General features: G+C 46.3%; 1 protein-coding gene across 4 annotated transcripts in view; it reads right to left on the reverse strand.

Annotated features, from left to right (window-relative positions):
• The window catches only part of TUBGCP2 (tubulin gamma complex component 2), a 704,444-nt gene that overhangs the window by 196,692 nt on the left and 486,177 nt on the right, over positions 1 to 21,575 (reverse strand). For all 4 annotated transcript variants that reach the window (XM_069611057.1, XM_069611056.1, XM_069611059.1 and 1 more), the window contains one exon: positions 20,703 to 20,823. In XM_069611057.1, the coding sequence (XP_069467158.1) occupies positions 20,703 to 20,823 (121 nt within the window). The remainder of the gene's footprint in view (positions 1 to 20,702; positions 20,824 to 21,575) is intronic.

Consider the following 21,575-nt stretch of genomic DNA (forward strand, 5'->3'; position numbering starts at 1 on the left):
TTGCACTTGAGAAGTTCCGTTTGAAAGGAAGGTCTTGCACTGACAGTGCTTGTATCTCACTAACTCGTCTAATCTAGGTGATGGCTACTAGGAAAGCTGTCTTGGAGGTCAGGTGTTTGAGGCTGGATTTGTGCATAGGCTCAAAGGGGAGGGGGCAGTGAGCTTTAAAAGCACAACATTAAGATCCCAACCTGATGGTGGGTTGGAAATGGTAGGGTAACGTCTCATTACTCCCTCCATAAAAGCCTTGATAACTGGGACTTTCCACCAAGAAGCCTTGTTTTGAGAAGTGGTGTACGCGTAGTGAGCCGCTAGGTGAACATTGATGGAGTTAAATACTAGGCCAGAGTCTAGTAGATAGAGCATGTAATAAAGAATACTTGCTGGGGAACATTCAATTGGATTTAAAGCTTGCGACCAGTGCAACATCGCAAATATTTTTCACTTCTTGAAGTAGCAGTGCCTGGTGTTGGGGTGCGCGTCTCTTTCAGGATATACACCTTTGGGGCCATTTTAAATGACTGAACTCTATGACTTCAGGAACCAGGCTGCCAAGTTCATAGACCGAGGATGTGGATGGAATGTTGTCCCCCCCGCCTCTAGTGATAGCATATTGTAGGGGCACAGCTGTTTGATCAGTTTGACCATCGCCAGCTTGAGCAGATGTGGAAACCATGGTTGTCTTGCCCAAAGAGGGGTTATCAGGATTAACGTGGCTTGTTCCTGGTGCATCTTGTGCACTATCCTGCTTAGGGGTGGTGTCGGCAGAAGAGCGGAAGCAAATTTCCCTGACCAGTTCATCCACAGAGCGTTCCCCTTGGAGAGACGTTGGGGATGTGGATGCAAAGTCTGGGCATTTTGCGTTTAGGTTTGTGGCGAACAAGTCTAAAGGAGGATAACCCAACAGTGAGAAGATTTTGTTTAGAATTTCTCTGTTGAGTTGCCACTCGTGCTCCTCCGTTAGAGGGTTTCTGCTTAGAGTGCCTGCTAGAGCATTGACTTCACCTGGAACGTGTTGCGAGACTAGGAACATGTTCCACTTGAGTGCCCACTTCTAAATTGTTTGGGACAGTCTAAACAAGCTTGGAGAGTGGGTACCTTTTTTGTTTATGTAGAACATGACAGTGGTACTGTCTGAAGATCTACACTGTCTGACCTGCTAGATGCAGTTGAAAAGCTTGTAAAGCTTTGAGGACTGCTTGTAGGGCTTTGAGGACTTCCTCCTCGACTCTCCACTGATGTCAAACGATGAAAAAACTGCAGGCCTCACAGAGCCTCCCCAAACACCACAAGACTGCAGCCATCTTTTTGCACCAGGTAGGCCTCGCTGGAGCTTCGATGCTTGCAGGGCGCTTTTGTGTTCTAAATATCAGTGCTCATTGCCATATTTTCTACTGATCTTCCCCCATCATGTGATCAGTGTGCTTCGGGGGCATTCCTTTTTCCATGATTGGCCATACTTTCTTTATTTATATCATCTCTCCAATACGGCCGCCCAAAGACTGACCTCCTCAGCCCTACCTGAGGCAGCCTGATGCTGCCGAGTGATTGGCCTGTGCTCCATCTAACTAGCCAATCCTGAAGCCGGCAGGCGAACGCTGGCCCCCCTCACCAAGGCCCCACTCCTAGGCTCCTGTGCCTTATCCCTCATTTCCTACTAGACTCTCCACTGAAGCCGGACGATGAAAGAACTGCAGGCTTCACAGAGCCTCCCCCACCACCACGAGGCTCCAGTTACTACAGGGGACTGCAGACATCTTTTTGCACCAGGTAGGCCTCGCTGGAGCTTCGATGCTCACAGGGCGCTTTTGTGTTCTAAATATCAATGCCAATTGCCATATTTTTTACTGATATTTTCTACTGATCTTCCCACATTGTGTGATCAGTGTGAGTGTGCCACACTTTCTTTATTGATATCATCTCTCCAATATGACCTCAGCCCTACCTGAAGTGGACTGATGCTGCTGTGTGATTGGCCTGTGCTCCATTTAACTGGCCAATCCTGAAGCAGGCAGGCGAACGCCGGCCCCACGCCTAAGGCTCCTGTCTGCACCTGGGCGGGTTGTGGGGCCCATGCAGCCTTTGTGCTCCATCAATACATGCGAATGCCGCTTGGTACTCCCTGCTCCCGTATGAACTTGGCTTCTAATCCTTCTTGTACCCTAGTGGATTGCGTGAGTGCTAACTAAACTTTCTACTGCCTCCTCCTCCAACACCTGAACCTTAACCGGTGTCTATTGCTCTCTGCGACTCTAGCTTGCCTTCCTACTAAACTTCTCTCACTGCACTTGTGTTTTTTTAAAAAAAAAAAAAACAATGTTTTCTGTGGCTGTGCCTTTTTACATCACTGCATCCATTATCCATTTTACATTGCATTGTGCTCCGTTTAAATTCGAATCTAGGTGGTTGTGTCTTTTACATCACTGCATCCATTTTACATTGTATTGTGCTCGGTTGAAAATCAGTTTTGAGGTTGTGCTTCTTACATCATGCACCCTTTTTTATGCACTGCACTCTTGGATTCTTTTTTCACACATACCTGGCACCCCCACCTTTTGCTCTACGGTTGTGCCCTCCTCATCTACTAGGCCGCCTACGGACTGTCCAGCACTGTGCAGTGCAGCCCCCTCTTTTTCTACTTCCTCTTTACATCTGCAGTCACTTCGTTATTTGTATAGTGTTCCCCTCCCTGCCACCCCTTCCTCTCCTACTACATATCTCATGCACTTATCACTATGAGAAACGTTGTCAGGCACGTATGATGGACTCATTTCCTTTTTTGTCTTACCCTACTGTCCTCCCTCGCCTTTTTATTTATGTATAGTTCTTGCATTGTTGAAACGACCGTCAGGCACGTACAATAATTTATGTGATATGTTGTAATAAGTTTCGTATTTCTCTTTGTTCTTTGCTGTACCTCCAAATACTTAGCACTTGCCCACTATGAATGTTCCAATGCCCATTAAGAATGTCAATTTCTGTTAGCTTACCTACTCCGTGACTGCGTTTGAGAGCTTTCAAACGCTTGTTAAGTGTATAGGAGCTATAAAAGTGACCAATAAATAAATAAAATAAATAGTAGCTCCGAAAGGTTGATGTGGTTTTGGACTGTGGTGTGTGCCCACTAGCCACGCGCTGTGTGGTGAAGGTAATGGGCTCCCCATCCGGAGAGTGAAGCGTCTGTTGTATCGCTTGAAATGGTGGATTGTGAAAGGGTGTTCTTTTTAACAAATTTTCCTTGGACCACCAGCGAAGAGCTTGCACTAGGGTTAGCGAAACAACCACTAGTTCGTCCCACTAACCACTTGCCTGAGACCATTGTTTCGCTAACCACTCTTGCATGTGGAAATAGATAAATGAATAAAGCCATCATCCCGAGCAGGCACATGGGCCTTGCGTACGGTTATTTGGCGACCGGCTAGATAGTAAGGTATTGCAGCAGCATGTTTTGAACACTTTCATTTGAGGGGAAAACTAGTCTCTCCCTTGATTTTATGATCGCTCCTAGTAATTGCTTTGTTTGGCTGGGGACGAGAATTTTTTCTCGGTGATGGAAAACCCCAATTGGAATAGAAGGTTGATAGTTCTTTGGGTGTTGTGCCTGCAAATTTTGGGGGGGGGGTTTCCCTGTAATCAGCCAGATATGGGTACACTGGGATTGATTCTCTGCCTAAATGCGCTGCCACTACTCTGAGTACTTTGGTGAATACCCTTGGAGCCGAGGCTATGCCGAAGGGGAGCACCTTGACCTGATAGTGTTGTCCAGCTATTTTGAAGCGCAGGTATTTTCTGTGTGCTGGGAACACTGAAATATGAAAGTATGCATCTTTCTTATCCAATGTTGCCATGTAGTCCCCTTGTTTCAATAGTGGGATTACCTCCTGCAGAGTTGTCATGCGAAATGTTTGTGGCTTGACATATGTGTTCGCTGGACGCAGGTCTAGGCCCGGGCTTATTGTTACGTCTGTCTTTGGTACAAGGAAGTACGTTGAATAGATAGCCTTGTTTACCTGGTTGGCTGGGACAATCTCTATAGCGTCTTTCTCCAGCAGTGCTCTGACCTCTTTTAGCAGAATACGTTCTTCCTGAGTCGTTTTTTTTTAATCTTGGCGGGTGGTTGGATGGTCTTTGTATGAGCTCTATACAGTAACCGCCCTCCCCAGTGAATAGTACCCACTTGTACGAGGTGATCCCCCTCCCATGCGTGTGTAAATTGTGAAATGCAACCTCCTACTGGAGAGGCATGGGGGGACCTGGACTGGGACGTCATTGTTTAGGGGGGCAGGGGAGGACCCACTGGCTGAGAAGGCCCTACACCTCTGCCTCTAGACCTTTTGTAGGCCCTTTGAAAGTTCTGATGGGAGGACTGTCCTTGCAAGGGATCCCAAGATGATGCTTGGCCACCTGGACTATAATTTGAGGAGCATTGTGAATTTTGTCCCAGAAAAAGCCTTGTGTTGAAAGTGCCTCTTTGTGCAAAGGGTTTGTTAGAGAGTTGTCCAAGGGACTTAGTGTATCGTACTCCTCTTTTGCGCTTTAAGTGCATCCTCTACCGCCTTACCAAGCAGGACATTTGTTCAATTGGCGTATTGTGTAGGCTGGCTTGTGTTTCAAGTTTAAAGACAGATTGTCTTAACCAAGCATGGTGTTTAATAAGAGTGCCCTCTGCTATTATTCGTCCAGCATGATCATCGGCATCCAGGTTATTCTTTAGGATGCAGTTGGCCACTTGCTTACCCTCAGCCACTGTCTTTAGGAGCTGTGATTTTAACAGCTCTGGGACTGTCTCAATCTGCTGAAGCATTTCTTCCCGCTTAATCAAATTCTTGCCTGGTAGACTGCCGAGGAAGCCATTTCCTGCCTAGTGTCTACATCTTTTTGCTCTCCTTGTCAGGAGGGACCTCAGGGGATGCTAGAAGTGTACCCACCCTCTTTCTTGTGGTGGTTACAACGAGAGAGTCAAGTTTTAGTTGACCCCCAAATGTACAAGGAGTCAGAGGGGACTGGCCTGAACATTTTCTAAATACGGAGTTAACTGCCCTCGTAAGGTTAGGAGTAAGTAGGGAAGGCTGAAGTCATCTCTGTATAGACTGCAGGAGGGGGATGAATTGCGCTGCTGACTTTTTGTCCCCAAGGATGTCCTCCACAAAGTCCTTCTCTACCTGGGCCTCTTGTGTGTCAATTTTGAAGTGTTCTGCAGCCTTAAGGAGGAGCTCAATTGTCCTGGAGCTGGTTATCTACCGGGGAGTCAGCAACAGGCTGGTCATGATGGTCCAGAGATTGGATGACATAGACGTTGTCATTGTCAGAGTTCTTGTCACTATCACATTGATCTCCTATTAAACCAGGATCTTGAGAGCCTGATGAGTCAATAAAGTAGAGATCCTGAGAGGTGCTGGGCTGTGAGGTGTTTAACCGATCTCTTTTGCCAGCTGGTTGACCTTTAGCTGCATCCCCCTTGGAGGGCCTTTCAAGGCTAGAAGGTTGATCAGGATGGCGGTCAAGGAAGTCTACAAAGCATGACATTCTCTGCATTATCCAGTCAAAACTTTCTGTGGTCCATTCAGTGGAGTTAGGGAAAACTGATGCAACAAGGGTGTCTTGTATGTGAGGGGTACCCTCTATAGGAGTAGGCTGTTTGTGACACATGGCCCCTGAAAGGGTGTCTTTGGGGGGAAAGAAGGGTCCCTGGCTTGGGAAGTAGAGGATTTTTGGGAACTAGAGGATTTTGTTGTTAGGGGCGAAGTTTTTTTGAGTTTGACGTCTTGGACTTTAGGGGTGTGTCTGGCACATGTTTCTTAATGAGTTACCTCATTTTCTAGGTAGTGGAGGGGGCCGTTGAAGCATCTTTGGATGCATGTTCTCCGGCACCTGAAGCATGGTCAGATTTATTCGCGGTGTCGGAAACAGATTTGGACATCAGTTTTGGGAGCCAGTCATGCGATGGTCCAGAGGACAGGGACGTTTGGAGGACCTTCCCTTCGATACTGCATGTGCCTCAACGGTCGACAATGCAGGTGAATGTCGCCCGTGGTATATGTGTTTTGCATGGTGCACCGTGGGAATGCCTGAGCCGCCAGGTGTCGTCTCTGTAACAGGACCGCCAGCCTGCTTGATAGAGTCGGGGGCTTGCACATGGGAACCCATTGTGTCCCTGATCGCCCTCAGTGTCACTGACGCTGCCATCACTGGACGCTCCCTCCACGTCAATGGCGGCTTCGGCCTGCATGGCGTGATGGGGCGAGCGTTTCGTCTTATGGTCATTTAAAGTTTTAAGCCGAAATAATTTGCAGGATTTACAGTGTTTTTCAGCGTGGTTCCTGGGAAGACAGTGATTACACACCCTGTGGGTGTCCTTCCAGGGGTACTGCCTTTTATCGGAATGGCAACATTTAAAAAGCGTATTTTCCATAATACTGGGTGATGGCAATCTGGCGATGGAAAGGGAAAGATAGGGAAGGAATAGACCTTCTCTGAGGAGAAGAAAGTAATGAACCTACCCCCACTCTCCCTACTGTGAAGGGTCGAGGCCCGGTGAGGCCTGTGTAGGCCGGAGTCAAGTTAGTAAAGACAGTATGGGCAGTCGTCGACGATGAATCCATCCTCGAAAGCCACTGAAGATCCTGCAGTGGTACGGCAATCAAAAGGAAAGAAAGTCTATAATTAAACTTTGATAATTAAAGGTGTTAGCCAGAAAGAAACTTTGCGATAACGTCCCTTTAACAAAGTTTTTTCACTGAATTTCATCGTTTTACCAGTGCATGCTATTTTCCTACAACTTACTAATATCATACTTACCACAATATAGCAACACCTCTGTCCAATTTACAATGTTTCACCTTAAAACTCTTCTAAACACTTTTTGCAACTTTCTCCACTATTTTTGCATCTGTCGACGTCCACAAACGTCTGATATTATCACAGACCTTCCGGACAGTGCCACGTGACCATGCGCTCGTACGCAGCATGATGATGTGTCTGCGAAGGCGCCCGCACTTTGGAATCAGGTCCATGCTTGGAAGACTGTTTGGAACTGCATTTTTCTACTGATCTAGGAACTTTCAAGCTCAAAATGTACCCTTGCGCAGCTCCTACACCTATACTTACTCATTATCCATTAACAATCTAGTGCAAAGCACATACTTGGAAGATTATTAGTAAAACTGCTATTTCTCTTAAAAATGGCATCAGATTTCGCCCTCCCTCCTCCCCAAGATCCGCCACCACCACCAGCTGGAGGACCTACACAACAGAAAAAGCGCAGTACTTCTAAAGACAATGAAGAGGACCAAGAAGATGAGGTAAAGGACGTGCCTACCTCTAGCACCCAGAGAGAATCAAGGGTGTGGCAGTTCTTTACCACTGTTGGGAGTGTACCAAAGGCTTAAGATACCAAAGTGAAATGCACAAAGCAGGAACCCGGGGTGCTAAAAACAATTCTTCCTACAGCGGGACTGCCCCAGGACATCTGGAGTGTTCGCAGACTGTCAGGGGGTGAAACAACCAGTTTTTTGGCTTCTTATGGACATATCTCATCCTCACCCCCCACCTCACCAGAGATTGTTGAGTTTGACAAGTGCAATGTTGCTTTTTTTTTTAATGTTTTCGCCGCACTGTCACCGGACCCCAAAAAAGTCTGCAAATCCAACATGGCGGGTGTTTTGCGGAAACCGAAGCATTTCACGTTTTCTCACCACCCAATCAGCGGCTGCGTCACGATGTCTGCAGACACCACAAAAGTCAGTGAATTTGTCTGGGCCAATCAGAGGCCAGTCTGCGGACAGAATAGGGAAGTGAGTCAGCGGACAGGACATAGATATCACTAGTTTTTTTGCCTTACAATTTTGGTCATTTAAAAAACTACTGGACGGATTTACACCAAATTAACAAAAGCACGCTTTCGGGACCAAGCTGCCGCTCCTGCCGCAAAATTGGTGAAAATCCGTCCAGCGGTTTGGGCTGTAGGCATGAACAAAGTTTTTTCCCATTATGTCTATGGGAAAAAAAGAAGTTTTGGGACCCCCCTAGAACTTTGCCCCTCCTTCACCAAACCTTGCAAAAAGAAGTCAGAGTGGGCCATATACTTTTTTTTGCAAAGTTTGGTGAGGATTCGTCCAGGGGGAGCGAAGATATAAGCCGCCCAAAAAGTGCTCTTCCTATGGGTTTAGCAAATTAACCATAACTACATGGCCGCTACTGCAGGCCATGTCATTACACACATATATATATATTTATTCTTCCCATCAGTGTCTTTGCACAGGAAATCGAGTTGCACTCGCAGAAGGCTAGATCAATCCAATATAAATTCGCCACAGTCCAGATGAAAATTAAAACAAATCTTTATTTGCTTTTCATAAAATCAGCAATCTCAGAAATTCCCCAGAAGGTATGGCGGCATGACGATTTTCGCAAGCGATCCCATTGCTTGACCACATTGCCCACCCACTCATGAGATACATTTAAATAGAGAGAAGAAGAAAGTGAGAAGAAATAAAGAAGGAAGAAGGAAAGAAGAAAGAGTGCAGGCAGGCCAGCCATTGGTCATTGTACCGTAGTCTTTCATCACCGTTTTGCCTATACATTGCCAGTTTAGCACAAGCTATTTCCAAATGGGTGAATGCCATTTTGGACTGTCTCCAGATCGTCCGGCAACAACACAGGTTATAAACAAAAACACATCTCTAAACCCTGAATGGACATATTATTTCGATAAATTCCCTGTTGCACACAACTGTAAGTGTTTTGTATTGATAGTGGTTATCTTTCAGAACCCTGTACCCATCAATGTTAATCTGTGCATGTCGAACAGAGCCCAAGCAGAGAGTAGCAAGTAAAGAATAAAGTGCTATGTGGCATGCAACATCATAATCTTCTAAAATCACTCTCCAAATGGCATAAGAAGTCATAAGTCCAAATGTGTGCCTCGGCCTCTGGATTTTAGAGTGCTGTATACTGTGCATGAATCATGGTATGCCTAAGCTAATTGTTTGGCAATTAATAACCCATCATTTCAATAGTAAATGTCTTATTACCTAAATTGTTCGCGTTAAAGAGCTCAGTGCATACTGATTAGTGGCAATTGATTCAATCAGCAAACGCCATGCTCTTCAAGAACGCTGAATAAGGTGCAAGGGACTATAAACGTACATCTGAGGGATAATTCTCTATTACGTACGTTGTTCGAGTTAAAGTGCTTAGTGCAATGCTAGTTTGTGGCAATAGATGCGATCAGCAAAGGCCATGTTCTTCAACAACATATCCGCTGAACAAGGTGTACTGTAGAGTGCTGTAGACTTACATAAACGGGAACATTCCCTAGCAGCATCAGTTCCAGCTGGTAAGTACTGTGTACTGTACTATGCAAATATCTGCCTGCTGTATGAAGTGCAAGAGTGCCAGAAATTGCACTCAATTAAATTAAGAGGGATAAGTCCCTATCAGCATATGTACTAATGACTGCCGATGTATTTGCTGATAAGCTAAGATATGTTGCTATTCATATACATGCCTGTGAGGCACTGTAGGTAATGCAATACGCTCAGTTATGTTGGATAAGTCCATACCAACAAAATGCCTGCTACTAAACGATGTTCTGCTGGGCAAATGTAGGTACTGGCTGCTGTGCAGATGCATAGCACTCAACAAATACCATCGAAGGCCATGCACATGATAAGCGCATCCACTAAATAAAGTGCAAGATGCTGCAAGCTCGGCAAAAGGGTCAGTTCATGGCAGCTTCGTGTCTCAAACATACTAGGGAGTCTGGATGTCATATATACTGTACGACAGCTCGGCAATGGGCCACCAATGCCAGCTGTAAATGGGCCCTCAGTGTGAATAAGTGGACACTGTCCTCTGACAGGTGCCAATCAATGACAGTCATAACCAAATCACCATATCACTCACATATTCCTGACTCACCTACGTGAAAAGTGCATATAATAAAATATTATCTTTAAAGAACATATAAAAAAGAAAAAAACACATTAAAATAACAGAAAAATCTGAAAAAATAAAGAGAAAGGGAGATGAAAAAAGATAAATACACTCAAATGCAAAGAAGGAAAGGTAAAAGGAATACGTTACTTACCTGCAACTCCGGTTCTTTGGCATTGGTATCTTTCATAGATTCACATGCTGTGAATATCACCCGTCGTCAGGCTGGGAATCCTCGGTAAAAGAGCGGTTTAAACTTTAACTGAAAACTTGCAGTCACTTTTATGTTCTAGCCTAGTCATTTTGGGTCATACTGCCCACAGTCAATAGGAACACCTCCCTTAGCTCCTCCCCTGTCGGTCATCTTCACTCACACGCGAGTGACAGTAAGAGCCAAAAGATGAGCCATGCGGGGTAGGTGGGTGGGTCGCATGTGGATCTAAGAAAGATACCAATGCTGGAGAACCAGAGTTACAGGTAAGTAACATATTCCTTCTCCAGCTTTGGATCTTTCATAGATTAACATGCTCTGAATAGATTACAAATCAGTATTACAACAATACCTATGGGCGGAGGCAAGCTCCCAGCATAATTTACCACTGGAGACTTACCCACCTCACGCAAAAATGTTACACAGAACCGATTGGCTGACTCTAGATTCTCTGCAGAATGTCTGTCAACACAGTAGAACTTGGTGAACATACACACTGATCTCCAGGTGACACCATGGCAGATGTCAGGCAGCAGAATTCCGGAGGGAAAAGTTGGGTTGCAGCCACTGTTCTGGAAGAATAAGTCTGGGGCCTGCCGGCAAGCGGTCTGCCGGTTTGCTGATGGCAGAATGAGCTACAGGCACCAATCCATCTTGCAATAGAGGACTTGGAGAGAGCCTTCCCAGGCCCAGAAGGTCCAAATGAAATGAACAACTGATCCGTTGCACAGAATGATTTCGTATGCGCCACATAGTACTTGAGGGGGCGCACTAAATCCAGCATGTGCAGTGTCTGCTCCGCTGGAGACGTTGGTTTGCCAGAAAAATACAGCCAAAAACACCTGCTGGTTTAGTTGGAAAGCAGATGGCACTTTTGGCACAAATGTTGGGTTGGTACGTAGAACAGCTTTGTCTTTGAGACACGTTAAATAGGGAGTTTTTACAGAAAATGCCTGAATTCACGCACTTGTCTGGCCGAAGTTATGGGCACCAAGAAAGCATTCTTCCACGAAAGATATTTAATAGATGCCTGGTGCATGGGCTTGAAGGGTGGCTTCATGAGTCTTGCGAGTAGCACATTGAGCTCCCACGCTGGCGCTGGGCGGCGGACACGTGTCAAAGACCGGAAGAGACCATGTAAAAATCCCTTGACCAGAAGGTGAGACCACAGGGAAGGCACACCCGCAGCACGGTTGTACCTCGAGATTGCAGTCAGGTGCACCTTAATGGAAGAATGCATTAACCCAGACTGAGCCAGGGACAGCAGATATGGCAATTGATCCTCTGGTTGAATGATCTGAGGTTGCAGTCGCTGGCTCCTGCACCATACTTGATAAGTTTCCACCTTGAAATGCTACAAGAGCAAGTGGAAGGGGCTCGACCCCATGCCAGGATAGCTTGGTAGTCTTGCAATAGGGACAGAGACCCGAACTCGAAGACAGGAGCCAGACGGTCAGATTGAGAGAGGCCGTGTTGTGGTGCAGCACTGCTCCTTGATTCCTGGACAGGAGCAATTGGTGCAGGAGTAGTTTGATTGGTGGTGCTGACGAGAGGGCAAGGAGGTGGGAGTACCAAAACTGTCTCAGCAAAGCAGGGGCCACTAATATCAGTCTGCACTGATCTGAAGGTGTGTAGGACTCGAAGCACCAGAGGAATGGGGGGGAAGCGCATAAAGAAACTTCCTCTCCCATTGAATGGCAAAGGCGTCCCCCAAGCTCTCCAGATGGGGGAAGCAGCTGGCAAAGGTTTTGCAGCACCTGTTGTGGGTGGCAAAGTTTGATCTCCAGAGTGTCTTATGTCTGAAACAACAAGAAAAGCTGGCCATCATGCAGCTCCCACTCGTGGCAAGAGCGTTATTCCTTGCGGAGGGAGTCCGCCAGAGTGTTCTTAATCCCCGGTAGATGGAGGGGAATGAGAAACATACCTTGATGGAGAGCTCAGTGCCGCAGGGCTTGGGCTTCTTTGGAAATCTGTGGGGTCCTTGTTCCTCCTTGCTTGCGGACATACTTATCAATGTTGTGTTGGTGTAAACCTGTACCACCCTCCCCTTCAGGAGGGGAAAAAACGACTTCAGGGCCCAGAAAATTGATCGTAGCTCCAGCAGGTTGATATGTTTGCTCTTTACCTCCTCCGATCAAAGTCCCCTGATGAGTTGGTCTTGATAGTGGGCGCCTCACCCCTCCAGTGAAGCATCCATTGTGACTGTAGCCGATTGGTCTGGCCATCTGAAGGGGGCGCCCTGTACCAGGCGTTCCCTTACTGACCACCAGCGAAGGCTCTGTTTGAGACCCAGTGTTAGGGCAATGTGGTCATCCCAGGACCCGGAGGCCTGAACCCAGCAGGCATCCCAGAATTCCTGCACCGGTCTCATGTGTAATCGGCAGTTGGAGATTAACGGGATGCACAAGGATAACATCCTCAGCAGAGATTTGTAGTTGCAGACTGGCATCACATGGGTGCTGTTGAGGAGGCGCACCTTGTGTAAAAGTGCTGCCACCCTTTCATCCGATGGTCGGTCTGTGCAGGTTTGGGTGTCGAGTCTTGCTCAGAGATAGAGTGCCTGGTGCGATGGAACCAGACACGACTTAGGGAAGTTGATGGAGAAGCCCAGTTACTGTAGACACCGGATGGTGGTGCTGGTGGTGTTGGTTTCCGCTAGCAGATAGGAGTGGAGCCTCACTAACCAGTTGTCTAGATACGGGTAGACATAGACGCCGCTCCGCCGCAGGTGAGCCGCTACTGGTGCAAGGCACTTGGTAAACACTTTCCGAGTAGACCGCAGGCCAAATGGAAGGGCCTTGAACTGATCATGTACTCCCGATACCATGAAGCGTAGGTAGCTCCAGTGTGAGAGGCAAATAGGGAGGTGAAAGTAGGCGTCCTCGAGGTCGAGGAATGCCAAGAAATCTCCTTGTTGTAGCTGAGACAACACCTGCTGTAGCGTGGCCATGCAGAATGTCTGTGCCTTTAGGAACTTGCTGAGCACTCGCCGGGCTAAAATGGGTCTGCTAGCGGAGAGATAGCACCCATTTGTCAGTTGTGATGTGTGTCAATTATTTGGCGTACCTTGACAGGCCTCTTCCCACTGGGGTGCTGAAGTGGGAGGGCCTGACCCTAGGCCGGTCATGTCTACTTGCCGGACTGGCCCCTAGACTGGGCTGAGCCACAGCATTGATGTGAACCCCTGTAAGACTGGGGCCTTTTCCTCTACTGTTCCCCTGACGAACACAGGGTCTTGTAAGAAGAGGAAGACTGGTACGTGGGGTGGTTTTACCGCAAAGCCCTGCCATAGCGACCGTTTCCTGAACGAAAGGACTGGCACCTTTGCTGTAGTGTGCCCAAGGAGCGAGCGGTTTCAGTGTCCGTTTTTATGAACTGTAAGGCCTCGTCCACTTTCTTCCCAAAGAGGGCAGATATGTCGACGGACAGATCTATGACCCTGGACTGAACGCCTGGTCGAAAATCTGTAGCAATGAGCCAACCCTGCCGGCGTAGGACCACTCTGTTCCCCAACTGGTGAAAACCTTTGTTGCCGATGTCCGCAGAGACCATAATGGCATGGTCCGATGCCAACTCGCCTTCACGGCAGATGTCCAAGGCTGCTTGCTTCTTATCTGGTAGGAACTCAAGCAAGGGACCCAACTTGTACCACAGCTCGCGATCGAAAAGTGCGAATGTGGCCATTGCATTTGCTGCCCTGATAGTCATGGCTGTGGTGGTGATTATCATCTTATCGAAAATTACAAGGCATTTTTTCCTCCTTGTCTGGGAGGACAGAGCAGGATGAGGATGGATTAGCCAATCTTTTCCTGGCCGTAGCCAAGACAACAGTCTGGCATGGGTTGAGTGTGGAGGCAGGCGGCATAGCTCTCTGTGTTTTTTGTTCAACCAGTCTTTTTTAGCCAGGAATGTTGCAGGATGTGCTAAAGTGATCAGGCCATTGTCCCAGACATCTTTCAACAGCGGGATAGACATGATGGATTTCCTGTGCTGCTCTCTGCGCTGGTAAAGCACACTCACTGTTCCTCTGGGGAAAGGCCGAACATCGTGCCTGCCCTGGAAATGAGAGCGCTGAAGGCCCCCACCTCCTCAGGGGTTAAGTCCCTGAGTGGAACGTCACCTGGTTCCCCATCAGCTTCATCCGTTTGGGGCGTGTGCGTGGAGGGCCCGTCATCAGGGTCTGTCTCTGTCCCAATATCCGACAGCCTCTGCGGCGCTGACTGGTACTTACCCCTTTGGTGTTTATCCCTATTGGGGGCAGGGGTTGTCAATCTCCCTGGAAGGACCAGGGATATCCATGCAAGGTTGTCTGACCGGGGCTGGTGCAAGCAGACATTGTTGCAAGGTTCCCACCGGAGTGGCAGGAGTAGATAAAATGGCCAGCGACAGGAGTGATGGTTTGCTCTGAATGCAGAGGAGGTAAAGGTTGTAGCCTGATCCGGCTTGCCTCACCCCACTTTTTGGGAGGCGATGCCCTGTGCTCTGGTGAGTACGGCAGTGAAATGATGGCCTCCTTGTCTCCTTCCCGTCTCAGATTGAGAGAGAGCTGGCTCTGTCACAACGATACCACCCGGCAGAAAGGCCACCCCAAGCTAAGGGAACAATGCCTGCGGACAGGCAGTCAATGCAGACACTGTGCTGGTGTTGGAAATGCCAGTGACGATGGCTGCGGTAATAATGGCGTGGTGGTGGTCATTTCTGTCCGTCAAGGGTGTCGTTGACGAGTGTGTGACAACCGTAGACGCAGACATCATCGACGAGATCCTTGTGGTAATTGACGTGTTTGTTGATGACATGGTAGTCGTAGCCAATGACTGTTTAGTAGAGGACGAGGTAGTCTTCGTCATTGACGGCTCTGATGAGGTAGTCATGGTCGTAAACTGTTTTGTTGACGGTGGCTGTGAGATAGTCGTAAATGTAGACTGTTTCGTTGACAAAGTGCCGGACGGTGCTGACAGCCTCGGTGTAATGACCTGGATGGAGGCTTGGTCGTCGACGACGATGTCCTCTATTTCGATGAAAAGCTCGTTTTCGACCTTGAAGGTGAAGGGTGGCTACCAGATTTCGACGGGGACTTGGGGACGATGCATCCTTGGGGCGATGGGAAGAGCTTTGGCTCTTGCCCCTGTCGATACTCCTTGGGCACTGGCCTTAGGTGAAGACCGGTCCTTGCACGAGGATCTGGGCTCGTCGGCTTAAGTATGCCTATGTCTCTTCTTGCTGTAGGCCTGGACTTCATGCAGAGTCAGAGGCCCGCTAGGATCCTCGAGCCACGCAACAAGTCGGCTGTGACGATCCCTCCGTGTTTTGTTGGAGAACCACTGGTAGATTTTGCAGTCCTGGATGACATGGTGAGGGTGACGGCAGTAGAGGCAGTCGTTGTGGTGACCCCCTACGTAGACATTCTTCAGTCCACAGCGGACACAGGCCTTGAACAGGCTTTTCCTTGTGGATTCCGCCATGAGGTAGGCCCAACTAGGCAGACGAAGCTTCACCGAAGATTACCAGTGGTGGGGACAGTCAACAGAGCTGTGCTGTCGCCGCCAAATCCAGTCGTCGAGTAGAAGTTGAAAAATATATATTTTTCATGGAAAAGATGTTACATTTCCATTTTTATTGTAGAAAAGTTCAAGAGATGATTTTTGAGGACTCCCTACACTAAGGTGTGTTAAAAAAACTGAAGATGACTGACAGGGGAGGAGTTAAGGCAAGTGTTCCAATTGACTGTGTGCAGTATGACCCAAAATGACAAGGACAGAGCATAAAAGTGACTGAAAGGTTTAAGTTTAAACTGCTCTATGTTACACCAAGGATTCCCATCCTGATGACGGGGAACATTGACAGCATGTGAATCTATGAAAGATCCAATGCTGGAGAAGAAGATAAATTGCTTTGTTGCCTATGGATATACTCAACACATGCAATGTTGTCAAAGCCTGTCATTTTTTAAGCTAAATAGCTACTCAAAGATGTTACCAAGAGGACTAAAACCATAAAGACCTATACTCACATCCGGATTATGTCGATTACATGACAGTCCACAAATAGTGCAAATTTATCTAAGTGAATACAAAATAGTACAAATAATATTACCCTCAAAAGCTATACAATTCTTCATCAATATTGCGTCATAAGATTTGTTTAAAAATCTATAATAACAAAAGGGAGGGGGTGAGGCGCGCACTCCAAATCCTGGCGAATATACTACCTGAAGAAAGAAAAAGAATAACTGGGTTAAATCCCAAAGTGTCCAATTCACAGGGTTAGATCCCATTTGTTGCAAAAATGTTCACAGGGTTGTATCCCTTCTGCTGCATTTGTACTGCTGTTCTCCTCCTCCTAGCGCTTTCGTGTCCCAACACTCTTCATGGAGGCTGTGTTGCCTTTCTTTTCATGTGAATCCAATTAAATTGCTAATGCAGTCTCTAAGGATTATGGGAGCTGTAGTGAAATCAATCGTTCAATTCAGGTGACCAAGGAAAGACACCCCTCCATGAGCACACATCTTACCCTTAGCAGGGAAAGGGGGGAAAACCATAACTATGTTTCTCCACTGTAGGGCAAAATATCCCTGGTGCTGCCTCACCCATTCTTGTTTTTTCATGTGTTCTGTGGAGATCCGGACTCCAGAGGCTGCAGCACTGGGGTTATTATGCCCTACATTGGAGACCCATAACTATGGTTTTCCTCCCCTCCCCCTTTCAAGGGTAAGATGTGTGCTCCTGGAGGGGAGTCTTTCCTTGGTCACCTGAACTGATAAAATGGTTTTACTACAGCTACCACAATCCTTAGAGACTGCAACGGCAATTCTATTTGATTCACCTGAAAAGAAAGGCAACACAGCCTCCCTGAAGAGTGTTGGCAACAAGAAAGCGCTAGGAGGAGAACAGCAGTGCAAATGCAGCAGAAGGGATTCAACCCTGTGAACACTTTGGCAGCAATTGGGATTTAACCCTGTGAATTACTGGACACTTTTGGGATTTAACCCAGTAACTTTTTTTCAGGTAATATATTGGCCAGGAATTGGTGTGCGCGCCTCACCCCTTCTTGTTTTTAAAAAAATCTATAATATATTGTCTCTGTTTGACGTAATATACGTTCTTTATCCCCTCCTCTTGGTTCAGTCTCAATTTTGTGAATGACAAAAAATGCGCAACATTGGGATTACCTCCATGGAGTTCTTCAAAGTGTAAGGCCATAGGATAAGCAGCATCACTGTTTTTGATTGCTCTTAGATGTTGCAAGATACAGACCTTTAATTTACATTTAGTACTCCTGATGTACCACTTGTTACGAGGACATCTGAGAACATAGACCACAAAGTCAGAGTAGCAAGTAATCTTGTTGTTAATCTTGATGGAATGGCCCAGTATGGGATGTAGGTATGTAGTACAATTGTGTGCGTATTTACAAATCTTACATCTAGTACATTTAAAAAAAAACCCTGTCCATAATTTACTAGCCACTTGTTGGATTTAATGCCATCATCATTTTGCATGAAAGTGCTCACCAGAGAATCTTTGAAAGAACGACATTTGTGAAAGCGGATATCAGGATGTTCATTCAGAGTACTATTAAGATCTTTTTCAGCCCTAAGAATCTTCCAATGTCTCTTCAGAATGTGTCAAATGGCTGTGCATGTGTGCCAAAAGTTAACATAAGTCGTGTGATATCCTGATCTGTTTTTCCAACCTTGCCATTCGAATATTCAGACAGTAAGGTATGTCTATCACACGAACAGGCTTAAGTATGCATGCTCAATAACCCTCTTTTGGGTATTCTTGCTGTTGAAAGCCACATGCAGTAACTTTGTTCTCCCTGTCAAAAGCCTATATATAGCCCTAGCCCACTTATACTTTTCCTAAGACTAAGCCTTGACTGCTCACCTACCTTAGCTTGAATGGGTTTTGTTTAACCTCTCAGGGTCTTTCCGGTTTACAATAAACAGTGTGGCCTCCCAAAATGCCCCCCACCAAGGCAGATTTTGGACATTCATCTTAACACATGCTTACTGACAACAAGCACATTTCTCCGCAGAACATGGCTGCATGGTTCAAACACACAGGTATCAAGCTGGGCTCTACCCAATACTACAACTGCACAGATTCAACACTTATCAGACCCTCCAGCTTATTGCGATTTTGCGATCCCGCAAAATGCCGCGAAAACGGCAGTTTTGCGCAAAATGCCGCAAAAATGGCCGTTTTGTGCAAAAACAGCATCTTTTAAAATTTTTTTTTTTTTTTTTTTTTTTTTTTTTTTTTAAGTAATCTGCAAAAATTACTGTTTTGAAAAAAAGAATCCTCAGGGTGCCAGGTGCTCAACTTTTTTTTTTGTTTTTATTTACACAAGAAATGAAATCACTTGCGCCCCAAAAATTGCAGCCCAATCCACAAGGGACACATGAATGGGCACATTTTATATGCGCGCCCATTCAGATGGCCTTTTTCACCTCCTTGATCAAATAAAGTGGCGTTTCTGTCAATTTAAAAGCACATCCCGCATTTCCAAGCAAGATGCACTTTTAAATGTGCAGAAATTGTAGGCAACCCTACGCGCACGGGATGTGGGGCTGCCACTGCATGACAGGGTCTTTCCTGACCCTGTCATGCATTTCTTTTAAGGTATGAACCGCTGCTGAGTCGCTTGCATTTCTGTTCCTCAAACAGGATAAAAATGCATTTTTTGGGTCACATTTTACAGCGGCAGGCACCTAGAGTGCCTGTCCCTGTGAAAGGCGCTGGGAGCTTGCAGAACACTGTCGGGAGAGCGATTCTATTCAAAGTACTCCCCATTTTGATGACAAAAATCTATCGAATGTTACAATTTGACCAATTACGTGCAGTTCTATTCGATCGATTTTTATAAATACTGAACATGTGTTGCGGGGGTGTCACCCGCTCCCCTTGTTTAGTATTTTTGGTCTAGGGTGGTTGCAGAAGTGTTTTCCCCTTTTTCCTCAAAATTGGAGGCGGGGACAGAAAAAAAAGGAAAATAACGAAAAAAGGACCCTGCAGAGTCGGATCCGACCCGCGTTAGAGGGACGGATCTGGCACCGCAGGGTTGCAGGGGAAGCTGCAGCGACCAAGCGGTTAAGTAGGGGAGGGGGTCGGGTGGTGGTGAAAGGTACATTTTGGGTTGTTTGGCTGAAGTGCAAATCAATTTGCATCAAAATTGACTACGGTCAATTCCGCCGCAAATAATTACACTTCGTTCAAACAACCCAGAACACCATTCAAGGCAGCTGCCAGCGCACAATTTGCGCTACAGCTCAAGCCTGTGGAAATGCGCCGGTCACCTTTGAGAATAAGGTGACCTGCTCATTTCCAAAAATGGGTTGTCTAAAAATAGCATATCCTCCGTTCTTTTTTTAAATGCCCCCTCATTTGAGGAACTGGGACAAAATCTACATTTAAAAAAAAATAATAAAAATGGTTACACTATGAGAGAGAGGGAGAGTGATGGGTGAGATGTGAAGTGATGGGCAAGAAAGCAGAGGAAGAGCAGTGGGTCAGAGGAGGAAGTGCTGCACAAGAGAGCAGAGGAAGCAGTGATGCGGTGGGCCAGAAATCTGAGAGCGAGCAGAGGTACAGAAAGTAGAGGAAGCGGTTGGCCAGAAAGAGGCAGTGAGCTGCAGATTGGGAAAAAGGATGAGGGAAGAATGTGATAGAATGGGAGAAAAGATGCAAGATGCAGAAGCAGCACAAAAGAATGAAGGACTGTATATTGAGGGAGGAATTGTAGAGTGTAAGGTGTGAGTTGGGAGTATGATTTGGAGTGTGGCAGGGGCTGGGCAGTGCAGATTGTGACTTGACAGTGTGACATAGCACGTGAGTATTTGTATGACAGAGTGAGAGGTTAAGGAATGTAAGTTATGAAGGAGAGTTGGTGAGATGTTTGTGGGTGTTTGGGGGATTGGAGAACATAGAAGGGGAATATTTTCAGCATTACAATTGATAATGATCAATTTAGTTAATACTATTAAATAGGCATGAACATTAAACCAGAAATGTAGCCAAATCAAACACTGTTCTGCCAAGCCAGAGACATCTGGGACTCTTCCTATTAAATTAATACAAAAGACACATAATAATGATACCCTGGCTCTCTTCTAGCCTTGCACTCTACCTATTTCCTGCAATGTGGCAATCTTACACCCTCCAGTTAATACAAAATGTCCCGCAAAAATGCCGCAATAAATAAAGGTTTGTGCCGCAAAATTTGCCATTTCATGCCGCAAAATTTGCCATTTCATGCCGCAAAATCCTGGAAGGTCTGACTTATACAGTGGGTGGAATGTTCTCATACTTCATGGTCAAGCATTCACAGAAACATAGCTAAGCTCAGCCTAGTAATACAGCCTAATGGTTCCAACACCCTTGAACATCAAACCCTCCTCATAACTACCACCCAATGCGTGCCACACTCAATGACAACAGGCTCAGCTCTTACTAGTCCTGAAAAGCTTCATAGAGCTGCAAATGCACCATTTCCACAGGTACAGAGGTGGAGTTGAAAGCACATTCTTTGGGTATCTCAGGAGAGCAGCACTTACCGATTTCAGATTTTTCTCCAGGATATGCCAAGTGGGCTCCATTACCTCAAACATCATGTAGTACTGGATATTCTGAACAAAGTTTAACATTCGCTGCCTGAGAGTGAATGCTCCAGCAAACCTGAAAGAATAGATTGAATTTAAAGATGAGGAAGGGGGAGGGGGGGGTGACCAACGTAGAAGATAAGATACCCATACAGTGAAAAGCAGTAATTATCAATACCACATTATACAGGAAACTGAGTCCCATTGTTTGAATTCATTTAGGGCCCAGCACATTGCTACAGTTGAAGTCATTTGTGACTCAGCCCCCAGCCCTTCCTTTCCCACTCCACTATAACAGCTATAAAGCTCAGTAAGGCAACTAACTCTGCATCCATTACCAAAGCAGGATCAACAGATAATGGTGAAATAGAGAAGAGTAGGTGGGCTGATGGTTCTTTGTGATATTGCTGCATTTAAAAGACCGAACAAAACTAAGACCGATTTCTTTCAGCCGTTTTTGTGTTGGCTTTTAAATGCTCCAATTTCACCCCCAACACCCTCCAGGGGCTGACAGATCGATTTAGAAGGACCGCTCTGTGCGGCCACAAACCGGTCATTCTAAATCGATCTTTTTCTTTATCGGTCCAGTGAAAACTATGTTTCACTTAGGACTGGGCTGATGTTATAGAGCTCTGTTCTTTCTAGTTCTTGATTTTCATTTTAACAGCTTTCCAAATGAAGTTGTGGATTCAATTCCACAGCACAATTTCAGCATGGAATGTGTCACCAATAAAGTCCCCAAAAGAAGTTGCAGGGCTAAAGGGGAATGGTATCATTCAGATCATCATTTTTTACAGAAGTACATTTTGCAGCCGTGTTGATTTCAGG

The sequence above is a fragment of the Ambystoma mexicanum genome, chromosome 8 (assembly GCF_040938575.1).
Source record: "Ambystoma mexicanum isolate Mex_15411 chromosome 8, UKY_AmexF1_1, whole genome shotgun sequence".
Lineage (NCBI taxonomy): Eukaryota > Metazoa > Chordata > Amphibia > Caudata > Ambystomatidae > Ambystoma > Ambystoma mexicanum.